The 24,860-nt window shown below is 37.5% G+C and overlaps 2 protein-coding genes across 4 annotated transcripts; one reads left to right on the forward strand and one right to left on the reverse strand.

The window, feature by feature from the left end:
- The first annotated feature begins 12,361 nt into the window (after window positions 1-12,361).
- LOC107485987 (MDIS1-interacting receptor like kinase 2-like) lies at window positions 12,362-15,623 on the forward strand. Its single transcript, XM_021141067.2, has 2 exons — window positions 12,362-15,158; window positions 15,241-15,623. Exons 1-2 carry the CDS (start codon window positions 12,362-12,364, stop codon window positions 15,621-15,623), a joined length of 3,180 nt encoding a protein of 1,059 aa, XP_020996726.2.
- A 1,590-nt stretch (window positions 15,624-17,213) lies between these two features.
- LOC107486039 (nuclear pore complex protein NUP85) lies at window positions 17,214-20,522 on the reverse strand. 3 transcript variants are annotated; one of them, XM_052260101.1, is made up of 6 exons: window positions 19,935-20,522; window positions 19,267-19,373; window positions 19,011-19,082; window positions 18,856-18,912; window positions 18,470-18,554; window positions 17,214-17,523 (listed from the first exon to the last, which is right to left on the reverse strand). In XM_052260101.1, the coding sequence occupies exons 3-6, from the start codon at window positions 19,047-19,049 to the stop codon at window positions 17,465-17,467; spliced, it is 240 nt and encodes a 79-aa protein (XP_052116061.1). In that variant the 5' UTR covers window positions 19,050-19,082; window positions 19,267-19,373; window positions 19,935-20,522; the 3' UTR covers window positions 17,214-17,464. The 3 variants fall into 3 exon arrangements, with proteins under 3 accessions (XP_052116061.1, XP_015962066.1, XP_015962067.1); XM_016106580.3 differs by having other exon boundaries at window positions 18,435-18,554; window positions 19,935-20,518; XM_016106581.3 differs by lacking the exon at window positions 19,267-19,373 and having other exon boundaries at window positions 18,435-18,554; window positions 19,935-20,518.
- Window positions 20,523-24,860: the final 4,338 nt, after the last annotated feature.

Raw genomic sequence — 24,860 nt, forward strand, 5'->3', positions numbered from 1 at the left:
TGATGGCGGCATTCAAGAGAATCCGGAAGGTCTAAACCTTGTCTGTGGTATTCCGAGTAGGATTCAAGGATTGAATGACTGTGACGAGCTTCAAACTCCTGAGGGCTGGGCGTTAGTGACAGACGCAAAAGAATCACTGGATTCTATTCCAGCCCGATTGAGAACCGACAGATGATTAGCCGTGCCGTGACAGGGTGCGTTGAACATTTTCACTGAGAGGATGGGAGGTAGCCATTGACAACGGTGAAACCATACATACAGCTTGCCATGGAAGGAGCCTTGCATGCTTGAAGAAGAAGACAGTAGGAAAGCAGAGATTCAGAAGATAGAGCATCTCCAAAACCTCAACCTGTTCCCCATTACTGCAAAACAAGTACTTATTTCATGTTCTTTTGCTTTTTACAATCAACCCTGATAATTATTGATATCCTGACTAAGAGTTACAAGATAACCATAGCTTGCTTCAAGCCGACAATCTCCGTGGGATCGACCCTTACTCACGTAAGGTATTACTTGGACGACCCAGTGCACTTGCTGGTTAGTTGTGCGGAATTGCAAGGGTGTGATTGTAATTTCGTGCACCAGTGGATGTCCTAAAAACTTCTTAAAGTCTTGGAAAGCTTGTTCACATTCTGTTGTCCATTCGAACTGTTTTCCCTTCCTTAAAGTAGCATAAAAGGGGAGAGACCTTATTGCAGCTCCTGCTAGGAATCGGGATAGGGCAGCCAGTCTCCCATTGAGTTGTTGTACTTCTTTGACACATGTTGGGCTCTTCATATTGAGTATGGCGTGACATTTGTCCGGATTTGCTTCAATTCCTCTCTGTGTAAGCATAAAGCCCAAGAATTTTCCTGCTTCTACTGCGAAGGTACATTTTGCGGGGTTAAGTCGCATGTCATGTTTTCTTATAGTGTCGAATACTTGGGCGAGGTCGGACAACAATATTTCTTCACTTTGCATTTTTACCAACATATCGTCTACGTAAACTTCCATAATTTTTCCAATATGATCCGAGAAGATTTTTTTCATCAGCCTTTGATAAGTAGCTCCAGCATTTTTGAGGCCGAAGGGCATTACTATGTAGCAATAGTTGGCTTTTGGTGTCAAGAACGAGGTCTTTTCTTGGTCTGGTGGATACATGGGAATTTGATTGTATCCGGAATATGCATCCATAAACGAGAGGTATTTGTATCCATATGAGGCATCTACTAGGGCATCGATACTTGGGAGTGGATAAGGATCTTTTGGGCAAGTTTTGTTGAGATCCGTATAATCAGTGCACATTCGCCACTTCCCATTTGATTTCTTTACCAAGACGACGTTAGCTAACCATAGTGGGTACTTAACTTCTCTGAAGAACCCTGCCTCTAGTAATGCTTGTACTTGTTCTTCCACAGCTTGGGCTCGTTCGGGCCCTAGCTTTCTGCATCTCTGCTGTACCGGCTTAGATCCTGGATACACTGCTAACTTGTGAGACATTAGCTTGGGGTCTATGCCTGGCATGTCTGCGGCTTTCCATGCAAAGAGGTCTACGTTATTTTGTAGGAATTGTATCAATAATTCCTTTGTGTCCTTTTTCAGGATCGTGCCGATATTAGTTATTTTGTCCGGGGTGTCTCCGATTTGAACTTTCTCTACTTCACCTTCGGGTTGTGGTCGGAGTTCTTCTCGTCCTTGAATTCCTCCCAATTCAATTGTATGGAACTCTTCTCCATTGCCTCTGAGGTTTAGACTTTCGTTATAACATCGGCGTGCCATCTTCTGATCGGCTTTTATTGTAGCTATCCCTTCTGTAGTTGGAAATTTCATGCATAGATGTGGAGTTGAAACTATTGCGCTGAGTTGGTTTAACGTTGTCCGTCCTATTAGGGCATTGTAGGCGGAACTTACGTCGACCACGATGTAGTCTATTTTGAGCGTCCTGGATTGGTTCCCTTTTCCGAAGGTTGTATGTCGTGAGACATATCCCAGTGGCTGTACCGGGGTGTCTCCTAGTCCAAACAGACTGTTCGGATATGCTTTAAGCTCCTTGTCTTCTAAGCCAAGTTTGTCGAAAGCAGTCTTGAATAAGATGTCAGCGGAGCTTCCTTAGTCTATTAATGTACGGTGAAGGTTGGCGTTTGCCAGTATGATGGTGATGACCATGGGGTCGTCGTGTCCCGAGATGATTCCGGATGCGTCTTCCTTAGTAAATGTAATTGCAGGGATGTCAGGTGCTTCCTCCTTTCCTTGAACGTGATATACTTCTTTGAGGTATCTTTTGCGAGATGATTTGGAAATTCCTCCCCCTGCAAATCCACCGTGTATCATATGGACGTGTTTTTCTGGCGTACGGGGTGATCGCGTAGTTTGTCCTACATCTTCATCCCTTCGTCTTTTTCTTTGATCATCATCTCGGGTTGCCAGAAAACGATCTAATTTCCCTTCCCTTACCAGTTTTTCAATAATATTCCTTAAATCAAAGCACTCGTTGGTGGAGTGACCCCGTACTCGATGGTATTCACAGTATTCATTCCGGTTTCCTCCCCCTCTTTTGCCCTTGAGTGGCCGAGCTGGGGGTATTTTTTCCGTGTGGCAGACTTCTTTGTATACGTCGACTAGGGATACCTTTAGGGGAGTATAATTGTGATACTTTTGATTTTCTCCCCTTGTCGATCTTCTTTCCTTTTGTAATCCCTATCCTTATCTCGGGAAGGGACCCCCGATTTTGAGGTTTCTCCCAATCAAGCGTTTTCTTCCATATTGATGTATTTTTCTGCTCGTTCCTGTACTTTGTTCAAGGAGGTTGGGTACTTCTTTGATATAGATTGGTTAAAAGGTCCTTCTCGTAAGCCGTTGATGAGTCCCATGATGGCGGCCTCTGTTGGCAAGCTGTGTATGTCCATGCATGCTTTGTTGAATCGTTCCATGTAGTTGCGGAGACTCTCCCGATCTCCTTGCTTGATCCCGAGTAGACTGGGAGCATGTTTGGCCTTGTCTTTTTGGATGGAGAATCTGGCCAGGAACTTTTTGGCCAAATCGTCAAAGTTTGAGATGGATTTTAGAGGTAGATTGTCGAACCATCTGATTGCCGTTTTTGTGAGAGTTGTTGGGAAAGCTTTGCAGCAAACGGCGTCTGAGGCGTCGGTTAGGTACATTCTGCTTCTAAAATTGCTGAGGTGGTGGTTGGGATCTGTAGTGCCATCATACAGGGTCATATCCGGGAGTTTGAAGTCTTTGGGGATTTTGGTCTTCATGATTTCCCTAGTGAAGGGATCTTGCTCCTTGTGTGATTTCTCCTCAGGGTCGATCCGAGTAGCTCTTGCTTTGAGATCGGCTTCAAGTTGCGAGAGTTTATCTTCCAATTCTCGACGCCGCCGTACCTCTCGTTGTAAGTCTTTTTCAACCTCTCGCTGTTGTTGGGTTTCCTTCTCAAGTTGCTTTAAGCGATCTTGAAGCGCCTCTATTACTCCTGGATTGGATGAGTTTTTGTCTTCGTTGGATTCTGCAGCCTCTTTTGGCGTGGTATCCGCGTTCTTGTGAGGAGTTCTATTTTCCAGATCTGAATCGTGGTCGTTGTCATGGCCGTCCGCCATGATGTTGGGATGACTTCCAGGTCCCCGGCAACGGCGCCAATGTTCCGAGGGTTACTTGAAACTAGAGGTCGATCTCGGACGAGATCTTCTGTACTGGTCGGTGCTGACGTGTCCGGCTGGTAGGAGTCGGCCGGAGCTGTTGTGTCCGACTTGTTGGACTGGCTTCACTGCTGATCCTTCGCCACCGGAGGGTGGGGGGTACTTGCAAGGGACTCCGATGCTTAAGTTAGCAAGGGTATTAAGCAGGTTTTATGTAGAATCAGAGTATGAGTTATACCTGGGTGCTCCAGTGTATTTACAATGGTTGTAGAGTGACCTTTTGGATAAGATAAGTTAGTTATCCTATCTTATCTTTATCTTTGGGTTGAGGTCAGCTTATTTTCAAGGGAACTGCCCTTATCTCTATCAGGCTTGGACTGCCTTCGGATTTGGGTCGCGTTCCTTAATTTGGGCCCTTTTCTGGGCTCTCCTGTAGATTTGGTCGAGCTCTTTGAGAAGAGGTCGGCTAGTCAGACCTAAAGAGGTCGGTCGCTTTGTCGTCGATCATCCCGGGTCGGATAGCTCGACCCAGGATATGAACAGGCAGCATAGGCAAGAAGCAACCTAATTGCTTCCATTCTAGCTACCGGAGCAAAAGACTCATCAAAATCTATACCCTCTTCTTGATCGTAACCTTGGGCCACTAATCTAGCCTTGTTACGAACAACTTGTCCATCCTCACCAAGTTTATTTTTAAATACCCATTTAGTGCCCGTAACTTTCTTACCGTCCGGATGGGGTACTAGTGTCCAAACCTCATTCTTGTCAAATTGAGCAAGCTCTTCTTGCATTGCTTTAACCCATGATGGATCTTCAAGAGCTTGTTTGACATTGTTGGGCTTCATTTGTGACAAGAGAACAAAATTGCTTGGTTCGGATTGTCGTTTGGTTGAGGATCTTGTTGTAACACCTTGAGAGGGATCACCAATGATAAAGTCATGAGGATAATCCCTCATAGACTTTCATTCTCTGGGCTTTCTAAGTGGTGTTGAGCTTTGATGAGCTTCTGGTGGTCTCACTGTTTTAGTTTCTCGTGTCTGCTCAGGAGACAAAATGGAAATGTCTCCTCCGATCTGACGAGATAAAATTGGGCTGGCAGAATCCTCATTCTGAACAGATTTGTGATTTTCTTTACTTGTTCCAGCTTCTTCACCATCTGAATCATTGTCTATCACAATACTGGAAAATAAATTAGAATCACAAAAAGTAACGTGTATAGATTCCTCTATGCACTGTTAGCAGAACCGGACCGGACCGGCCGGTTCGACCAGAAAACCGATGAACCGGACCCTATACCGGTCCGGTCCGATGATTGGACCGCACAAGGTTAAGAACCGGTGCGAACCGGTCAAACCCGCAAAGAACCGGTAGAAACCGGTCAAATTCAGTGGCAACCGGTCCGACCGAACCGGAACAATTTAAAATCTCCTCAAAATGAAGCAGTTGGGGTTCGAACCTCATCCCTCCAGGAAGTAAAAGGTAGCTATGTCCACTAGGCTACTCATAATTATATAATATCTATTAATATTATTTTTCAATAAATACTTGTAGTATATAATAGTATAATAGATATAAACTAATTAATAAATTATTAAAATTCGAAAATAATACTTATTTTAATATAAAAACAAAATAAAAATATTTATGATAGAGTAAAATTAACAAAATACTTATTGTTTCTGTTCCATATTGTTTAGAATAGCTAGATATTTTTAAAATATTAGTAAAATATGTATTTTAAATTTTTAATTCCAAGGTTTTTCCTATATTTTATTTTTTATTTACATAGGATCGGGTTAACCGGTTCAACCAGTGACCCACCAGTTGAACCAGTGACCCAGTGACCCAATAGCTTGATCGGTTCGATCACCGGTTCGGTTCTGACAACTATGCCTCTATGGTTCTATGCTCTTTGAGATAAATTCTATAGGCCTTGCTTGTGGTGGAATATCCAACAAACATTCCTTCATAAGATTTTGGATCAAACTTTCCAAGGTTTTCTTTATTGTTAAGTACAAAGCATTTGCATCCAAAAACATGAAAGTACTTAAGATTTGGAGGGTTCCTTTCCATAGCTCATAAGGGGTTTTCTTTAACCCTTTTCTAATTATTGTTCTATTAAAAATGTAACAAGCTGTCTTCACAGCTTCAGCCCATAAAAATTTAGGAATCTCATTCTCACATAGCATAGCCCTAGTCATCTCTTGAAGGCTTCTATTCCTTCTTTCAACCACCCCATTTTGTTAGGGGGTTCTAAGGCATGAAAAGTTATGAGAAATTCCTAAGTCATCACAGAATTTTTCAAAATCTTGGTTTTCAAATTCTCTTCCGTGATCACTTCTTAAATGTGTAATTTTTAAATCCTTTTCATTTTGAATTTTCTTGCAAAGAGTGGAAAAGGCATGAAAAGATCATTTTTATGAGCAAGGAAAAGTACCCAACCAAATCTAGAGTAATCATCTACCACCACAAGACCATAGTGTTTACCTCCTAAACTTTGAGTTCTAGTAGGACCAAAAAGATCAATATGTAACATCTCCAATGGCCTTTTGGTTGAGATTCCATCTTTTGATTTAAAAGAGGATTTTACTTGTTTGCCCAATTGGCAAGCATCACAAGTAAGATCCTTATCAAACTTGATGTTAGGAATTCCTCTAACCAAATTCCTTTTGACTAGCTTAGAAATTTGGTACATGCTAGCATGACCCAACTTTCTATGCCAAAGCCATTTTTCAGATTCAAGAGAGGTAAAACATGTTATATTTTGTTCTTTCAAATCTTCAAGAGTCAATACATACACATTATTGCATCTTTTAGCTTCAAACAAAATATCCCCAGTTTTCTCACAAACAACCAAACATACAAACTTCCTAAAAATAACTTCAAAACCCAAATCACACAATTGACTAACACTAAGTAAATTATGTTTCAAACCATGTACAAGAAAGACATCATTTATACAAGATGAAAAATTTTTACCAACTTTACCAACAGCCATTATTTTTCCTTTTGCATCATCACCGAAAGTGACAAGTCCTCCATCATATTCATCAAGCTTTATGAAGAAGGTTGTCTTTCCGGTCATATGCCTAGAGCATCCGCTGTCCATATACCACATATTCTCCTTCCATTTGGATGCTAGGCACACCTACAAAACAAGCTTAAGTGACCTTAGGTATCCAAATCTTCTTGGATTCTTTTACGTTAAACCATCTCCTATGTCCTAAGCCATTGTAATCAAAACAACTTTATACACCTTTTCACCAGTCATTCTTTCACCAAAAAAAAATTGAAATGGAAAGTGTCCATTTCGGTTGCATAGTCTACAAAACCTTGGAGTTGCTGTTTTGTTAAAATAGGTGGGGTCTTGAAATTTTGTATCATTAGAAGATGAAGCAATGTTTTCAAAATGGGATTTTTTTGCAGATTTATAAAACCCTAATCCACCTTTATCATAAAGAGGTTTTTGACTAGCCAATATTTGATTAAGAGTTTCAGAACTTCGAGTGAACTTGGCTAAGTCTTCCTTAAGCCTTTTAACCTCTTTAAGCAACTCTTCATTTTTTTAAAACAGTCTACATATGCAAGAACGGAATGATCACTTTCACAGCTCCTAATTTGGGCTCTTAACTGCTTATTTTCTTCAACAAAATCACAAGCAGTTTCGGCCTCCCTCACTTTCTCTTTAAGAAAACTGTTTTCAGCTTTAAGAATGGTGATTTGTTGTTCAAGTTCTTGATTTTCCAGCAGGAAGCATCTTATTTTTTCAGAAAGGTGGTCTATCATAAGATGAAGATCTTCAGTGTTAGGGTTATGAAAGACTACCTGATCAATGTGATCTACCATGAGACATGGTTGTGACTTGGTCTCAGTTTCTTCATCATCATCATCTGAGTCATTTTCCAAGTCTTTCCATGAAGCCATCAATCCTTTCTTCTTTCCTCTTTTTGGCTTCTCCTCCTTCTTTAACTTGGGATAGTCAGAGTTGAAATGCCCAATTTCCTTGCAGTTGTAACAAGTTACTTTGCTAAGGTCTTTCTTTATTTTCCTTGAGCTGCTGCCTTTGCCTTTGAGCTTCATCATTTTCCTGATTTTTTGGCAAATAACACAAATTCATGTTCAGAGGAGTTATCACTGGATTCATCATCTAGAGGGTTAGTCACAGAAGAAAAAGCAATTCCTTTCTTTTTTGAATCTTTTTTCAAATAAGTGTTTTCAAAAGCAAGAAGATTTCCTCTCAAATCATCACATGTCATGGAATCTAAGCTATTGCTCTCAGAAATAATTAAAGCTTTTGTTTCCCACTCTTTTGTGAGACATCTCAACACTCTCCTCACAAGAACAGAATCAGGATATGTAATTCCCTGAGCATCTAAGCCAACAATGATGATGTTGAATCGTTCAAACAGCTCATCAATAGACTCTCCTTCCTTCATTGCAAACATTTCATACTCTCTGTTCAACATATCTGTCCGAGTCTTCTTTACAATGGTGGTTCCTTTATGAGTGATTTGTAGTTTGTCCCAGATTTCCTTTGCCGTTGTGCATCTTGATACCCGTCGGTACTCCTCGAAGCTGATAGCACAGTTGAGCAGGTTTACTGCCTTGGCATTTAACTCCACCTTCTTCCTATCTTCCTCGGTCTAGCTTGCTTCTGGTTTGAGAGTGACTACACCTTCAGCACTTGTGTTAGTTAGAAATTGAGGCCTTCCAAGATGATCTTCCAGAGTCTGTAGTCTATTGCTTGCACAAAGATCTTCATTCTCTCTTTCCAATAGGTATAATTTTTTCCATTGAAAAGAGGCGGTCTGTTGCTTGAATGTCCTTCTGTAAGATTGTAGGATACCAGATTAGAGCCACTACTTTCTGCCATCTGGATCTTTTCTCCAAGCTGTAAAGCTTGATCTCTTTGAGACCAAGCTCTGATACCAATTGTTGGTTTTCGGTGTCTAAGAGAAGGGGGTTGAATCTTAGCCCCCTTTTCACTTGTGAACACTTGCTGGTTTTTGTAATAACTTCAGGAGGCTTTTTGATTTTTGTCTCGTCACTAGCCACGAGACTTTTATTTTTGTCTCGTCACTAGCCACGAGACTTTTATTTTTGTCTCGTTCCTAGCCACGAGACTTTTATTTTTGTCTCGTCACTTGGCACGAGATATTTTTCGTTTTAACTCCTGTGCAGTAGAAACAGAGATGGAGTAGAGAAGAGAGAAAATTACACCCAGATATATCCTGGTTCAGCTGCTAAGTGCAGTGCAGCCTACATCCAGTCTCCATCACAACCATGCTGGAATTTCACTATAATCTTCTTGATTACAGACTGCAAGTACTAACCCAACTTACAAGGGGATTCCCACAGAATCATGAAATACAACATAGATGAACAAAGGAACTCTAAGGACATCTATGACTTTTTTCTTTTAATTTTGCACTCTTTGTCTTTTTCCGCTCTATGACTTTTTCATACAAACCTCACTGTTTGCCTTTTTCCATGAGACTCAAGACATGACAAAATTAAACAAAAAAATTACAAAACAGAATACATTGAAGGAGAAGAAAATTTGTAAGTTTAGGTAGCTCTGAGAATGTTGTGCCTTGCACTCTCACTGCTTACTTCTAACTCCTTGCTCCAAACCATGGCTGTTCACTCTTTTTATAGAAGAGAGAAGCCTCCACCTTTGAAGCCAAAACCTAAGCCAACTTCTTCTTCCTTCAAGAACAAAACCGGTTCGGCCAGAGAGAGAGAAGAGATAACCCATGCAATAACCAACATGCAATTACCTCTAGTCCTTCCTTGCTCATCACTCTTCATCAATCCGAGTGCTCCATCCTTGGCTTGCTCTCCAAGATGGATTTCTGGCCCTTGATGCTTCATGATGATGATAGCTTTATCTACTCCAATCTCTGCCTCTTCCATCACGTAGCCACCCTAGCTACTTCCTGTGGTGGTTGAGCAGAATCAGAGACAAGCCATCCTCTCCAAGGATCTTCACCTTGCTGGCCGAAACTCCTTCAACCATTTTTGGTATGGAGAAGCTAAGATCTCATCATACAATCTTACTACAAGTGATAAGAATCTCAACCACTACATTTTTATGTTTTTTTGCCATCATTGTGATGGTCTTGTAGCGTGCTCTTCCTTCAATTCGGTAGCTAAGTTTTGCTTCCATGGTTTCCTGGGTATTGTCCGAAAAGAAGAAAGAGGTGAGAGAATAGAAAATGTAGAAAGAGAAGCAATCAAGTGTTTTTGAACAAATAAACTAAAGTGAATTAATTTACTTCCCTTTCTTTGCTATTGGTAGCGTGTAGCACTATGACAATCAATCAACTCAACTATAAATTTCTCTCTCATATTTCCCATGCAATAAATGACAATTTAATGAAATTTGGAATCCATCACATGGTATAATGCTTGGATCCGTTGGAAGCAATTCTTGCTTTCTTCTTCACTTGATTTCGGATCAAGCATGAGGAATATTCATCAAAATTAAAATTGGGCTTAGTAGCAACAACATTTAATCTGGCCCAATAAAATTTTGATTCATTCAAACTAATTGGGCTTATGACAATGTTTGAGTTCTGGCCCAATTAATCACAAATTGCTTCAGCCACATATTATAGGAAACATACACCAAGGCTGAATGTTGGTTTTGATTTGGGCTTGCAATATTTCTTTTATGTTTCGGCCCAAATAAAACCTGCATTGCAAAAATTAATTCATTCAACATATATAATTTAATATTCTTGCAATTAATAACATTAATAATGTTTAGTTATCACAAGTATTAGTTTAGAGTTTTCCAAACTCATCAAAAGGTAATATATGTGTGGGATAAGCATTTAGTATTGAGAGTTCAGGGAGTAAACCTAACCGAAACAAACTTGGTAAGAGTTTGAGTTCGTCCTGGATAGGATTAGGAAGAATTTTAGAGAATTAGTGTTTGTAAAATGTGGTGAATATTAGATGTAAATCACATTACACAAGGTGATTAAATTAGAATATATGAATGTATTATATTCTCTTTTCTATTTTATTTTATTTCATTTTTTATGATATAAAATTAAATTATCCCCTCCATTATCGATATCACAAACACAACAATAACAAAATTATAAAATATATTTTTAATATTCAAATTTAAAAAATATAAAAAAACAATCATAAATTCAACTCTTCTTTTCTACACCATTAAAAACTTTAATTTTAGACTAAATTCAGTTATACCAATTATCCTACCTTCTCTTTCAAAAAACCCAACTCAACATGGTCACATCTGAATACTAATACGCAAAGCAGACAAGTTAAAGATAGGTTAAGACTTGAGAGATCAAAGTCTAAAAGGTACTTAGAATATATGGCCCTCAACAAATTAAAGCAGGCACATGCATATGTATGTAATATGTGAATGCAAATTAAAGAAAGCCGCCTATATTACTCACACAAATTAAAGGCGTAATAAAAGAGATAAAAATAAATATCACCAGCAAATGAGTTATAATTCAAATAATAAAATCTCTCAATACTCACCTAAAAATCGCGAATTTTTGTATCCAAGAGTCACAAATTAGAGATAATTAAATATTTATTTTAAACTTTGAAAATAAGTAGTAATTCCATCATAAGTCTAATAAAAGAATAATGTGGTATAAGTATAACCTAAAAATTTTTAATTTATTTTTGAAATATCATTTCTAACCACAAGATCCTACGTACTCTTTGACTCTTTCAATTTTGTTGATTACACATGGTTTCAGCTCTTCTCTTTTGCTAATAATTGAATTCGTGTCATCTCTTTTACATAAAAAATCCACATTAATATTATGTACCACTGCTTAGTAATGACATTTGTTTACACGGTGCGTGACAATTCAAAGTAAAATTCTTAACATCAAAAATAAAAATACATTAATATTAATTTTAAAATTTATTGGACATAATTAAATCATGAGGAGAAAAACTAATAAAAACAATGTATTTTAATAGAAATAAACATTGCAACTTGCTTTTGGGACTGTTTAGTTAATTAAGGAGTGTTTGCTTGTTTAGTTTAGAAGAAATTTGGAAGGTTTTAAAAGCTTAAATATTCTTCCCGGGATTTAACATTCAGAAAGCAAGAGTTTTAGATATTTTTATTTATCTGCAAACTCCACATTTTCAAAATTTTCCACATAAAAAAACTTTCAACCAATTTTAACTTAATTTACCTCTTTATTCCAATAAATTACTATATTCCTATTTATTATTATTTACCATTTTATCTCAAATATTTTGGTAAATGATAAAATTATAAAAGTATATAACAAAATTCTCAAATTTCTATTATTTATTTTAAACTCGTAACAGAAATTAAGATCTTAAACCTTCTATTTTTCTTTCTTTTGTAACTCATGAGCACACTCTTCAATTCATACAAAAATGTTAAAGTGATATATATATTATGAACAACGAAGCAGCCAAGAAATTTGAAGAAAGAGAATATGTTGTGAATTGAAGGGCGTATTTACCACATGTGGTGAAGAAATTAAAGTCCATCATGTCTATTAGGAAAGAATAGTTCATAAATGTGGATATCCTTTGTGCATGAATTTCCAATAGTGAATCGTAAACTATTCACGTGCCATGCACTCGGTATATATATTGAAACGAATTCTATATCATTCACCACCATATATAAACACAAAAATAATCCATCTACTAAGATAACATAAGAATATATATCCTTTGAAGTTTGAACCATGCCACCAATTATGTCGGAAAAAATTATTGTCTTAATATGGCTTTGTGTGTTTATAGTAAAAGTTTCTTCATCAAGTGAAGCAAATGCACTCTTCAAATGGAAGGCCAGCCTTGAGAACCAAAGCCAAGTTATGTTATCATCTTGGAAGAACGGGACAAGTCCATGCATATGGAAAGGAATTCAATGTGACAAATCAAAATCCATCGCAACCATCAATCTTGAAAACTTTGGACTCAAAGGTACACTTCACAGTCTTAGCTTCTCTTCATTTCCCAACCTCATTTCCATAAACATATACAACAACTCGTTCCATGGAACCATTCCCTCACACATTGGTAACATGTCAAAAGTCAACACTTTGAACTTTTCTTTAAATCATTTTGAGGGTTCCATCCCTAAAGAATTATGGACACTGAGGAGTTTACAAAAGCTTGATCTTTCATTGTGTTATCATCTAAGTGGACCTGTCCCTTCTTCCATTGAAAACTTGGCCAACTTGACATATCTAGACTTAGGAGAAAACAATCTTTCTAGCCACATTCCTCCTGAGATTGGGAAACTAAGAAACCTTTTGTTTCTTGGTATTGCTGAGAATAATCTTGATGGTTCCATTCCCCATGAAATTGGCATGTTAACAAATCTTGAGTATCTTGATTTGTCAGGAAATGTTCTCTCTGGTAATATCCCTTCTACAATTAGTAACATGACCAATTTGCATGAAGTTTCAATTTCTAATAACACCCTCAATGGCTCAATCCCTTCCTCCATTGGGAGCATGTCTAACTTGACATTGCTATGGCTTGATGGCAATCAACTTTCTGGATCCATCCCTGCATCCATAGGAAACTTGTCTAGTCTCTATTCGCTTCAACTCGATTCGAATAGCCTCACCGGATCCATTCCTTCCACAATTGGAAACATGACAAGTCTTGTTGAGATTTTTCTCCGCTTTAACAATCTTTCAGGACACATTCCTGCCTCTGTTGGCAATTTGATCAGCTTGGAATCCTTATATCTCCAAGGAAACAATCTCTCTGGATCTATTCCTGACTCAATTGGAAACTTGAAAAGCCTCTCCATTCTTGAACTGTCCTTTAACAAACTCACTGGAACCATTCCACACTCAATTAATAACATTACCAACATGATTGACTTTCTAGTAGCCTCAAATAATCTCACTGGTCAATTGCCACCTCACATTTGCTTAGGTGGTTCATTGAAGTTCTTCAATGTTGATCACAACCATTTCACTGGTCCAGTACCAAGTACCTTCAAGAACTGCTCTAGTCTTGTTAGAATAAGGTTAGAGCAGAACCATTTGAAGGGAGACATATCACAAGATTTTGGCATTTATCCTAATTTGGTGCATATTGACCTGAGTGACAACAAATTTTATGGTCAAATTTCACCAAACTGGGGGAAGAGCCATAATCTTCAGAACTTGTTGATGTCCAATAATAATATTTCTGGTGCTATACCAATACAAATTGTTGAGGCTACCAATCTAGGAAGGCTTCATCTTTCTTCTAATCATTTGAGTGGAAAGATTCCAAATGAAATAAGAAATATGAGAAGCCTGTTTGAACTCAAGATCAGCAACAATCATCTTTCAGGAAACATTCCATCAGATATAGGATCATTGCATGGTCTTCAAATCTTAGACCTAGCAGGAAATGAATTGAGTGGCAACATACCAAGACAAGTTGTGCAGTTACCCAACTTGTTGGAATTGAATTTGAGCAACAACAAACTAGAGGGAAGTATCCCGTCTGATTTTCAATCACTGCAAACTCTTTACTCTCTTGATCTTAGCTGCAATTTGTTGAATGGACCGATACCAAAAGTTCTTGGAGAGTTGAAGGAATTGCGATCATTGAACCTTTCACACAACAATCTTTCTGGGACAGTTCCATCAAGCTTTGATGCCATGTCAAGCTTGATTTCTGTCAACATATCATACAATCAACTAGAAGGCCCTCTTCCAAACAATAAAGCCTTTCTTAGTTCTTCAATTGAATCATTGAAAAATAACAAAGGCTTGTGTGGTAATGTCTCTGGCTTGGTGCCATGTCCAAGCAATCTTATCAGCAAAAATCACAAGGTCATGTTATTGGTATTACTTCTTGTCTTTGGAGTACTAGTACTTGTGCTTTCTGTGGTGGCTATTTCTGTATATATTCTTTGTAGAAAAGCAAGAAAGAAAACAGGCACAAATCAAGAAACACAGCCAAAAGAACTTTTTTCCATATGGAGCCATGATGGGAAAATGGCATTTGAAACTATCATTGAAGCCACCAACAATTTTGATGACAAATATATCATTGGAATTGGAGGGCAAGGATCTGTTTACAGGGCTGAGTTGCCTTCAGGTATGGTTGTTGCTGTGAAGAAGCTTCATACAGAAACATCCAACTTGAAATCATTTGAAAATGAGATCCAATCATTGACAGAAATCAGGCACCGAAACATCATAAAGCTGTATGGTTTTTGCCAGCACTCGCGGTTCTCATTTCTGGTTTATAAGTTCTTGGAAGGTGGAAGCTTGGATCAAGTACTAAGAGATGAAACACATGCAACTCTGTTTGATTGGAAAAAGAGGGTGAATGTGGTTAAAGGAGTCGCAAATGCTTTGTCATACATGCATCATGATTCCATACCCCCTATTGTTCATCGTGACATATCAAGCAAGAATGTTCTTCTAGATTCAGACTATGAAGCTCATGTATCTGATTTTGGAACAGCCAAGTTCTTGAAACCTGGGTCAAGTTGGACAACACTTGCAGTAACCTTTGGCTATGCAGCTCCAGGTAACTATTTATAAAAATAATTAAGCATATAAATACATTGCTTTATTATGCATAACTTGAAAATTTGAATGATTAAATGTAGAACTAGCTCAGACAATGGAAGTGACAGAGAAATGTGATGTATATAGCTTTGGAGTGCTTTGTTTGGAGATTCTTATGGGAAAGCATCCTGGGGATCTGATAAGTTCATTGTTGTCACCATCAACAGCATTAATCAGTTGCAATTTGTTATTGGTTGAAGTCATAGATCAGAGACCTCCACATCCTGAAGAATTAATGGTTGGTGATATCATGAAGATCATAAAGTTGGCACTGAATTGCTTGAGCCACAATCCACAATCTCGACCAAGTATGCATCAAGTGTCCAAAGAGCTTATGATGGGAAAATTGCCTTTTGCTAATCACCAGTTTCCTATCATCAGAATTGGACAGCTCAATGAAGAATGGCAAACTCCACTTATATGATTCATCTCAGCATCCCTTTCTTATCTTTTTTATTTAATTAGATTGGTGTGTTTTGTTAAAGATAAGTGTGTTGTGATGTTGTTGTGGCTACCAAAGGAGGTAGATAAGTTTGTTGTGTTAATGCATGAATAAAAGTAGAGTCATATGTTGCACTAATAGAAGAATTAGTCCAATACCAAAAAAAGCTTACTTTCATATTAGTCAACAAAGAAGAGAAAAACAATCTATGAATGGATTCAAACTCAGCTATCGATTTGCCCCCCCTAAATTACGTGAAAATTGAAAAAATTTTTGTTAATTAAGAATTCAAGCTATTATACTAGTGCACGCATTAATCATTTCAAAGCACACAATAAAAATATGAGAAGAGTTTAAGTAATTATACAGGTGTTTCAGGAAATTCAATATGATGACATCGATCAAAATAAAGAAAAGTGAAAGTTTATAAAATAAAATACTCATTAATTCGGTGTTTTAAGATTTTGAATTGACTGGCAATGTGATAGCTAGTTAGTATGGTAATATAATAATTTTTTTATAAAATAGTATGGTAATAATATTTTGGAGATTTGAAAATTAAATTTTTTTTATTGAGAAAGAACGTAGATAATTCTGTCTATGCTACACCTGCGATACATAGTCGGTCCTAAACCCGGATAAAGGAGGAGAGTTGTGTTAGGCTTTCGACAGCCAATACAAAAATTTAGTCAAATCTTCGTGACATGGATCAAAAATCGTTATTGCCACTACAAAAAAAAAGGTCTATGGTCACGGTAAAAAACCGTGACCATAACTAGGAAAAAGGGTGACCATAGATCTATGGTCACGGTTTTGGACCTATGGTCACGGTTTTTTACCGTGGTCTATTCTCTCGTGGCCATAGGTCTATGGTCACGGTTTTTTTATCTATGGTCACGGTTTTTATGGTCACGGTTTCAATTTTCAAAATCTGACATTTTAGGCCACGTTTTTTTATCGTGACCATAGATTAATCTATGGTCACGTGTAAAAACCGTGACCATAGCCTTATCTATGGTCACGGTTTTCACCGTGACCATAGCCTATATGGTCACCCCTCTTGAAAACCGTGACCATAGCCTTATCTATGGTCACGGTTTTCACCGTGACCATAGCTTCTATGGTCACCCTTCTTTAAAACCGTGACCATAGCCTTATCTATGGTCACGGTTTTCACCATGGCCATAGCTCTATGGTCACCCCTCCTTAAACCGTGACCATAGTCTTATCTATGGTCACGGTTTTTCACCGTGGCCATAACCTATATGGTCACCCCCTCCTTAAAACCGTGACCATAGCCTATCTATAGTCACGGTTTTTCACCGTAGCCATAGACTCTATGGTCACCCCCTCCTTAAAACCGTGACCATAGCCCTATCTATGGTCACGGTTTTTCACCGTGGCCATAGCCTCTATGGTCACCCCTCCTTAAAACCGTGACCATAGCCTTGTCTATGGTCACGGTTTTCACCGTGACCATAGCCTGTTTTGTTTTATACGATTTAATTTTTTTTAAAACATAATCACATCCCAAAATGATCATAATCACCAAATAAATCTAAAAATAAGAAATTCAAGAAATTTAAATCATAAAAATTTTATTATAATCTAGATATGTTTAGTCCAAACAACACAAATAAAAATAGTGTAAATATCGATTTCATGTAATAACCCGTAAAATCTCGTTTCAAAAAGTACACAAGACATCAAAATATTACATGTAGATAACTAAAGTCATTATAAGACTCATTCCATCTCATCCAAAATCCAAGTATGAGAATAGAACAATTAGGCAGCACCCTTTCCCTTCTTCTAGATTTTCTTCAGTGCAACCCAAAAGCTTTTGAATTGCTCTTCGCATGTATTGGATTGCAAACTTTACCTACAACATTAAAAATCAAACAAAATCAGCTTAACAATAGTAAAACTGTTACCAAATTTTGATTCAGCATTAGTTATAAGTATAAAAACAACTATATATACTCATAGTGAACTTTGGAAGACGAACTTTATATGTATCTACAAGTTTCATCATCAAATCAACCAAATCAGAGAATGGACTATCTAAAACCATCCCTGCAATTGATGGATCTTCAACTCCATACATAAGGCTGAAGAGAGTCACATAATTAATGGCATGATATACCGGTCAAAATGATAAGTTGAATCCTTACATGCACTTAACAAGGAGAAAAGAATTGATTCACATTGGAACAAAAACATACATGAGTTTCCAATTCAACAAATAAAATTACCTAAAATAATTTTTGCTCATGAATATAATATGAAATCCTTAGTTCCTTACAAATAACCACAAAATCTTAATGGAGGAAGTATTTAACAAATTAATGAAATCTCTTCGGTGGCAACTAATTATGACAATGCATTAACTGTGAATTAAACCCAAGTTTTTTTCTCTACAAACTCATTGTTGCTTAGCAAGCCATTTCTAACCCTCCTTCCAAAGAAAAAGGTCGAAGCTAGAAAGTGAATGATAAAAGCCTACCTAGTTATAGCTCTCATTGAGATACAAATTCAACAAAAAAAAAATTCTATTGGAATTTAAATGTGAGAATTTGTGTCATCCTACTATAGCTTTATTTTTTAAAACTTAATAACTAAGTAAGTGTTTCATGTTGACATTCTAGGTAAGGAACACATTGTGTGGCATCCATAACTATCATGTTCAAGCATATATCTACAAGTCCTAAAATGGAATTACAAAGATCACAAGAATAAATGTGTCTAAAAGCAAACATAAAAGTAGTTCTCTATAGCAGCATTGGAATATACCTTGATGAAGTCAGGCTTGGATTTAAAGAGTTCACCTAATTTTCCATTGGTAGATTCATGACATAGGCGGAGCATTTTGGAAATAAGAACAGCAACTGCCTCCACAAGCCCATTCTCTAACTGAGTAATCAGATGATGGCAGAAAATGAGATACAGTAATAAATATGTGATATAGTAGCAACAGCATCAGCTTCATATAAAACAATTCCAGGATTTTTATTTATTGGGGGGTTGTAAAAGAAGAAACATTATTAAGATATTACAAGGCTAACAGATCCATAATATAAAAAGGATAGGATAAAAAAGTACACAAACAAAATAATGATTTTCAATCTCTCTGCATATATCTAAAAGACACATCCCTATATACAACCAATACAAGTAATCATATATAATATTATGTTTATGATTTGATGCCAACCTCACGATTACTAAGCTGATCTAGTTGATAAGATCCATGCAACCGCAGCATTTTCACCTGTACACAAAAGCCAACTTCAACATGCAGTATTTATTTACAAGGAAACAATATATGTGAAGAAGAAAATGAAAGAAATACATTAGCTTTTTACTAACCACAATATCAAGCCAACCAACTGAGAGTGCAGATGACATCACTTGCCAATATCTAGGGTCATCCTCAAGCACCTATACAAACAAATTTGATATTTATACTTCTCTAGCCTGAGCGTAATTGGTTAAACACAAAACTATAAGATATATAGTATGAAGGCAGCCTTTTGGTGTTCTGTGGTTTCTGCCTTTTTACAGATATATCTTTATGTTCAACTTTAGTACAATGAATTAATAAAACACATTCTGAAATCCATACATGTTAAATTTGATACAACTTTTTTTTGGTCAATTCTGAAAATGATGGATGCAAAAATGAGGATATGCCATTGGAGAGCACATTTAACAAAGATATGTCCATAATACCTGTATTAAGAAACAAAAAATAAAACACTTGCATCAGTTTTGAAATATGTGTAACAAAAAATTAACATTTTCTGGAGGGAAATTTATCATTTTGTTTCTACTCCAAGAAAATACATAAAACCATCTGAACAACATATTTTTCTTCAACATGTGCTATTGCTACTTTCTCTCTGATAACTTATCCTCCTCCAATCTCATCTAAAATCCTCCTTAATTATCCAGACTTGAAACCAGCTACGTAATCATTGGCAACCAAGCATAACATAATTAAGCTGAACTCAACTCAACACAACTCAACAAAGAGTAAAAACAGATTCAACTATGTTTATCATATCAAACTAGACCTTAACAGCTAATTGAGAAAGGAAAATTGTCAAGCTTTCATTTTTCATTGAGAATCAAGAAACAGAAAACACTACAATACACCAAGCAAGATCATCAAAGGGACACACAACCAATCAAACAACACCAATACATACAACTGAATAAAGTAGCAAAATTAGAACTTTCAAATGATTTAAACAACATTGGGAAGTACAACAGAAATAACATGCGGATTACCGAAAATATTGGATGAAGCAAAGAAATGATGAATACAAGAAGGATGGTGATGTTGGGGGTGGAATTTGGGGCAGAAACCCCCAAAGGAAAGGAGGCCGAATTTGAGGAGTAGCAGTAGCGCTGGTGGCCTGGCAGCAAGGACGCGACACCGATTCACCTCCAGGGACAGCGAGCTCCACCGGTGGCGACTGGGTGCAGTGGCGGTGACGGAAATCGGCTCCCCTTCTCTCACGCGCTTCACTGGCTTCCGTCAATCTCTCTCAGCGTCGCTCTCCCTTTCTCCTCAGTTAGCGATTCCAACAACGGTGGCGGTCTCCATAGCTGCGACAACAAGGCGTGACAGTGACGGCGCGAGACAGCGGCCCTCCTCCTCTTCTCTCGCGCTGGCTTTCTCTCTTTCTCTTCTTGTCTGCAGTAGCGGTGACGAATAACCCAGCAGCGACAACGAGCGACGGCCCGTGATGAGAGCGGTGACAGCTCCACGGCGACGAGCTGGGCGCGACGCCGGCACGCTCTTCTCCCTCTCCTTCCCTTCTTCTTCCCCCTCGAGCTCCCCCTGTTTCTCGTTTCCATCCTTTTTTGAATGTGTGCGTGCGTTGGGTTTTGATTTATGTGGATTGGGGAATTAGGGTTTTTTTTTTAGGAATTTTAGAGTTAAAGTTAAATATATATATAAGTAATATAATAATTTTATAAAATATTTATGATAGAATAACAATTTAGGATCCAAATATAATACTGTAAAAATTACTTTTAAAGCACATAATTTTTTTTTATTAATTTATCAACGAGTTCAAGTAATAAATAAACTATAATTTATTCATAATAGAAATTTCTTAAATTTAATTATATAACACTTCCATTATTAAGTTATTAAATTATTTTTTTATGTTATTAAGTTTTAAATTTTTTTTAATTTAAAATTAATAATATTAAACTTAATTTTTTATTTATAAAATTAAATTTAAAATTTTAATATTTAAAATAAATCATATAAAATTATTATTAGTTTTTAATTATTAAAAATTTTAAAAGATAAAATATTTAAAATTATAAAAAACACATAAAAATCTTAATTAATTTAAACTCAAATGATTAAAATTATTACCATAGACACTTTTGGTCACTGTAAAAAACTGTGACCATAGACTCTTTAGGTCACCCTTTAAACCGTGATCATAAATCTTTTTAGGTCACCCTTCCGAAAAACCGTGACCATAGACCTTTTTTGGTCACTATAAAAAACCGTGACCATAGACACCTTTAGGTCACCCCCAAAACTGTGACTATAGACCCTTTTAGGCCACCCCCAAAATCGTGACTATAGACCCCTTTAGGTCACCCCCCAAAACTGTGACCATAGACGCTTTTAGGTCACCTTTTTTGAAAAACCGTGACCATAGCCTCTTTTTTGTCACTGTAAAAAACCGTGACTATAGACCCCTTTAGGTCACCCCTAAAACCGTGACCATAGATCCTTTTAGGCCACCCTCCAAAACCGTGACAATAGACCCCTTTAGGCCACCCCCCAAACCATGACCATAGACCCTTTTAGGTCACCCCTAAAACCGTGACCATAGACCCCTTTAGGTCACCCCCCAAAACCGTGACCATAGACCCTTTTAGGTCACCCTTTTTTGAAAAACCGTGACCATACCCCCTTTTTGGTCACTGTAAAAAATCGTGACTATAGACCCCTTTAGGTCACCCTCAAAACCGTGACCATAGACTCTTTTAGGCCACCCCCTAAAACTGTGACCATAGACCCCTTTAGGCCACCCCCCAAAACCGTGACTATAGACCCTTTTAGGTCACCCTTTTTTGAAAAACCGTGACCATAGACCCTTTTTGGTCACTGTAAAAAACCGTGACCATAGACCCCTTTAGGTCACCCCTCAAAACCGTGACTATAGACCCTTTTAGGCCACCCTTTTTTAAAAAACCGTGACCATAGGTACTCTATGGTCACCCTTTCTAAAAAAACCGTGACCAAAAAAACCGTGGCCATAGACCCAAAATGTTGTAGTGTGCGCTAAAATTATATGTTGTTGTCCAGAAAAAACGCGCTGTATGACTCGCGTACAATATCAAATGAATAAGAGCCGCTACATCGGTACTCGGGTGTAGTGTTAAATGAGTAAGGTTTTCGCGTCTTCGTGAACGGACGAGGGTAAATAAGGTAGTTCATAAATCGGAGCGACAGAAGGTTGAGATTTGGAACATTAAATATAGACATTCTAACAGAAAAATTCAGAGGTGGTGGATACCATGACAAGGAGGAAGATTACCATCATGTACTTACAAGAAACAAAATGGGTCGGCGCGAAGGTTAGGGAGTTGGATACCTTCGAGTTCAAACTTTAATATACAGGAAAAGTGAAGAATAGGAATGGGGTAGGTATTATCGCGGATAAGCAATAGAAGAAGGACGTAGTGGATGTCAAGAGGGTGGGTGATCGGATCATCTCTATCAAACTTGTGGTGGAAGGAGGCACTTTCCATGTGATTAGCGCCAATGCACCGCAAGTAGGTTCGGACAAACAACACAAGATAAAATTTTGGGAGTATCTAGAGAGTTTGGTCCAAAATATACCTTTGGGAGATCAGATTTTCTTAAGAGGAGATTTAAATGGTCATGTTGAAAGAGAAGTGACTGGGCATGGAAGTATTCACGGAGGCCATGGTTTCGAGGTGGTCAATATTGAGGGTAAAACTATTTTGAACTTTTTCTCAACCTTTGATCTTCTCATCGCAAATACATGTTTTAGAAAGAGAGACGAATATCTTATAACCTATAGGAGTGGCATGACCAGCTCTCAAATCGACTTCTTCTTGTTGAAGAGAGTCGATCAAAAATTTTGCATTAATTTTAAAATTATTTCGAGAGAGAGTTTAACAACACAACATAGGATGTTCGTCATGGATTTTTGCGTTAAAAAAAAGACATCATACGAAGAATGCAAGGACGAGGTGGTGACAGATGAAAGGTGAGAAACAAAGAAGCTTCCTAAGACGGGTAGGAGAATAGGCAAAGTAGGAAGGAAATAGAAGTGCGGAGGAGATGTGGAGGGAGAAGGCAGAAATTATTAGAAGAACAGTAAAAGAAAGTTTTAGGGAATCTAGAGGGATAAGACCAAGAGACAAGGAGTCTTGGTAATGGAATGCGAGTGTACAAGAAAAGATTAAGTTAAAAAGGGAGTGCTTTAAAAAATGAACTTTGTGCCGCAATGCAGATAATTGAAAAAAATATAAGGCGGGTAAAAAAGAGACTGATGAGTTTGGAAAACTCTAATTTAATTTTGATGATGAACAAACATTATTAAAATAATTAATTACAAAATTATTAAATTTGATTTTTATTTAACATATGTTAATTAATAATTTTGTGATGCAGGTTTTAATTGGGCCGAAAATAAAAGAATTGCAGCAAGCCCAAAATCAAAACTTACAATCAGCCTTGTTTAATGTTTCCTACATTATGGCTGAATGGTTATAATAGATGTTGGGCCAGAATGAAGTTCATTGCTCCAAAGCCCAACTAAGTTCCATGCCTAGTGATCCACAATGAGTGATCCAAAATTTATCAGAAAAGCAAATGTTATCATTTGCTCATGGATGAAATCACTTTTATTGATTGGGCCAGCTTTATCCATTATTGATATAAGCCCAAAAATCCTCATGCATGGTTCGAAACCATGAAACAAAGAAAACAAAGCTTCAAATGTTTCCAACGGATTCCATCTCACTCTTTGGATGGATTTCAAATTTAATTTACTAAGCATCGGAAACATGAGAGAGAATATGACTTTGATTTGATGGAAATCATTATGCTTCATGCTACTCCACCTAAGGGAAGTAAAAGCAACATCTTCTCAATTAATTTTGTTTATTTCATTAAATTGCTTTTCTTCCAAAATTGTTTCTTCTCTCTCATCTCTTTCTTCTCTTTGGTCATTAACCAGAAAATAATGGAAGCCATGGGAGCTACACCTACTCACCGAAAAGGAGATGGAGCACGTCTCAAGACCATCATGATGATGGCAAGAAAACATAACACAATAAAAGTATGCTGTGGCTAAGATTGTCACCAAAAGTGGTAAGATTTGGTGAGGTAATCTCGGGTCCTTCATACTCAAAAATAAAGAAGGAGATTCGGCTAGCAAGTAGGAGATCTTTGGAGGCATGGCTTGTCTCTGATTCTGCTCAACTACCACAGGAAGTAGCTAGAGTGGCGAAGTGATGGAAGAGGCAAAGATTGGAGCAGATGAAGCCATCATCATCACGAAGCATCAAGGGCCAGAAATCCATCTTGGAGAGCAAGCCAAGGATGGAGCGCTCGGATTGATGAAGAGTGATGACCAAGGAAGAACTAGAGGTACTTGCATGTTGGATCTTGTATGAGTTTCCTCTTCTCTCTCAGTGGCCGAACCGGTTCTGTTTTGAAGGAAAATAAGTTAAGCTTGGTTTTGTTTCAACTGTGAAGGCTTCTCTTCTATATAAAAGGAGTGAACAGTCACGGTTTAATTCAAGGGAAGAAAGTGAGAGTGCAAGGCACAGAAGTCTCATAGCTACCTAAACTTACAGATTTTCTTCTCCTTCAATGCATTCTATTTTGTAATTTTTCTATTTAATTTTGTCATGTCTTGAGTCTCATGAAAAAAGGCAAACAGTGAGGTTTGTATGAAAAAGCCATAGAGCAAAAAAAGGCAGAGAGTGCAAAATTAAAAGAAAAAGCCATAGATGTCCTTAGAGTTCATTTGTTCATCTATGTTGTGTTTCATGATTCTGTGAGAATCTCCTTGTAAGTTGGGTTAGCACTTTATAGTTTGTAATCTGGATGATTATAGTGAAATTCCATCATTGTTATGATGGAGACTGGATGTAGGCTGCATTGCACTTAGCAGCTGAACCAGGATACATCTGAGT

The sequence above is a fragment of the Arachis duranensis genome, chromosome 4, assembly GCF_000817695.3.
Source record: "Arachis duranensis cultivar V14167 chromosome 4, aradu.V14167.gnm2.J7QH, whole genome shotgun sequence".
NCBI lineage: Eukaryota > Viridiplantae > Streptophyta > Magnoliopsida > Fabales > Fabaceae > Arachis > Arachis duranensis.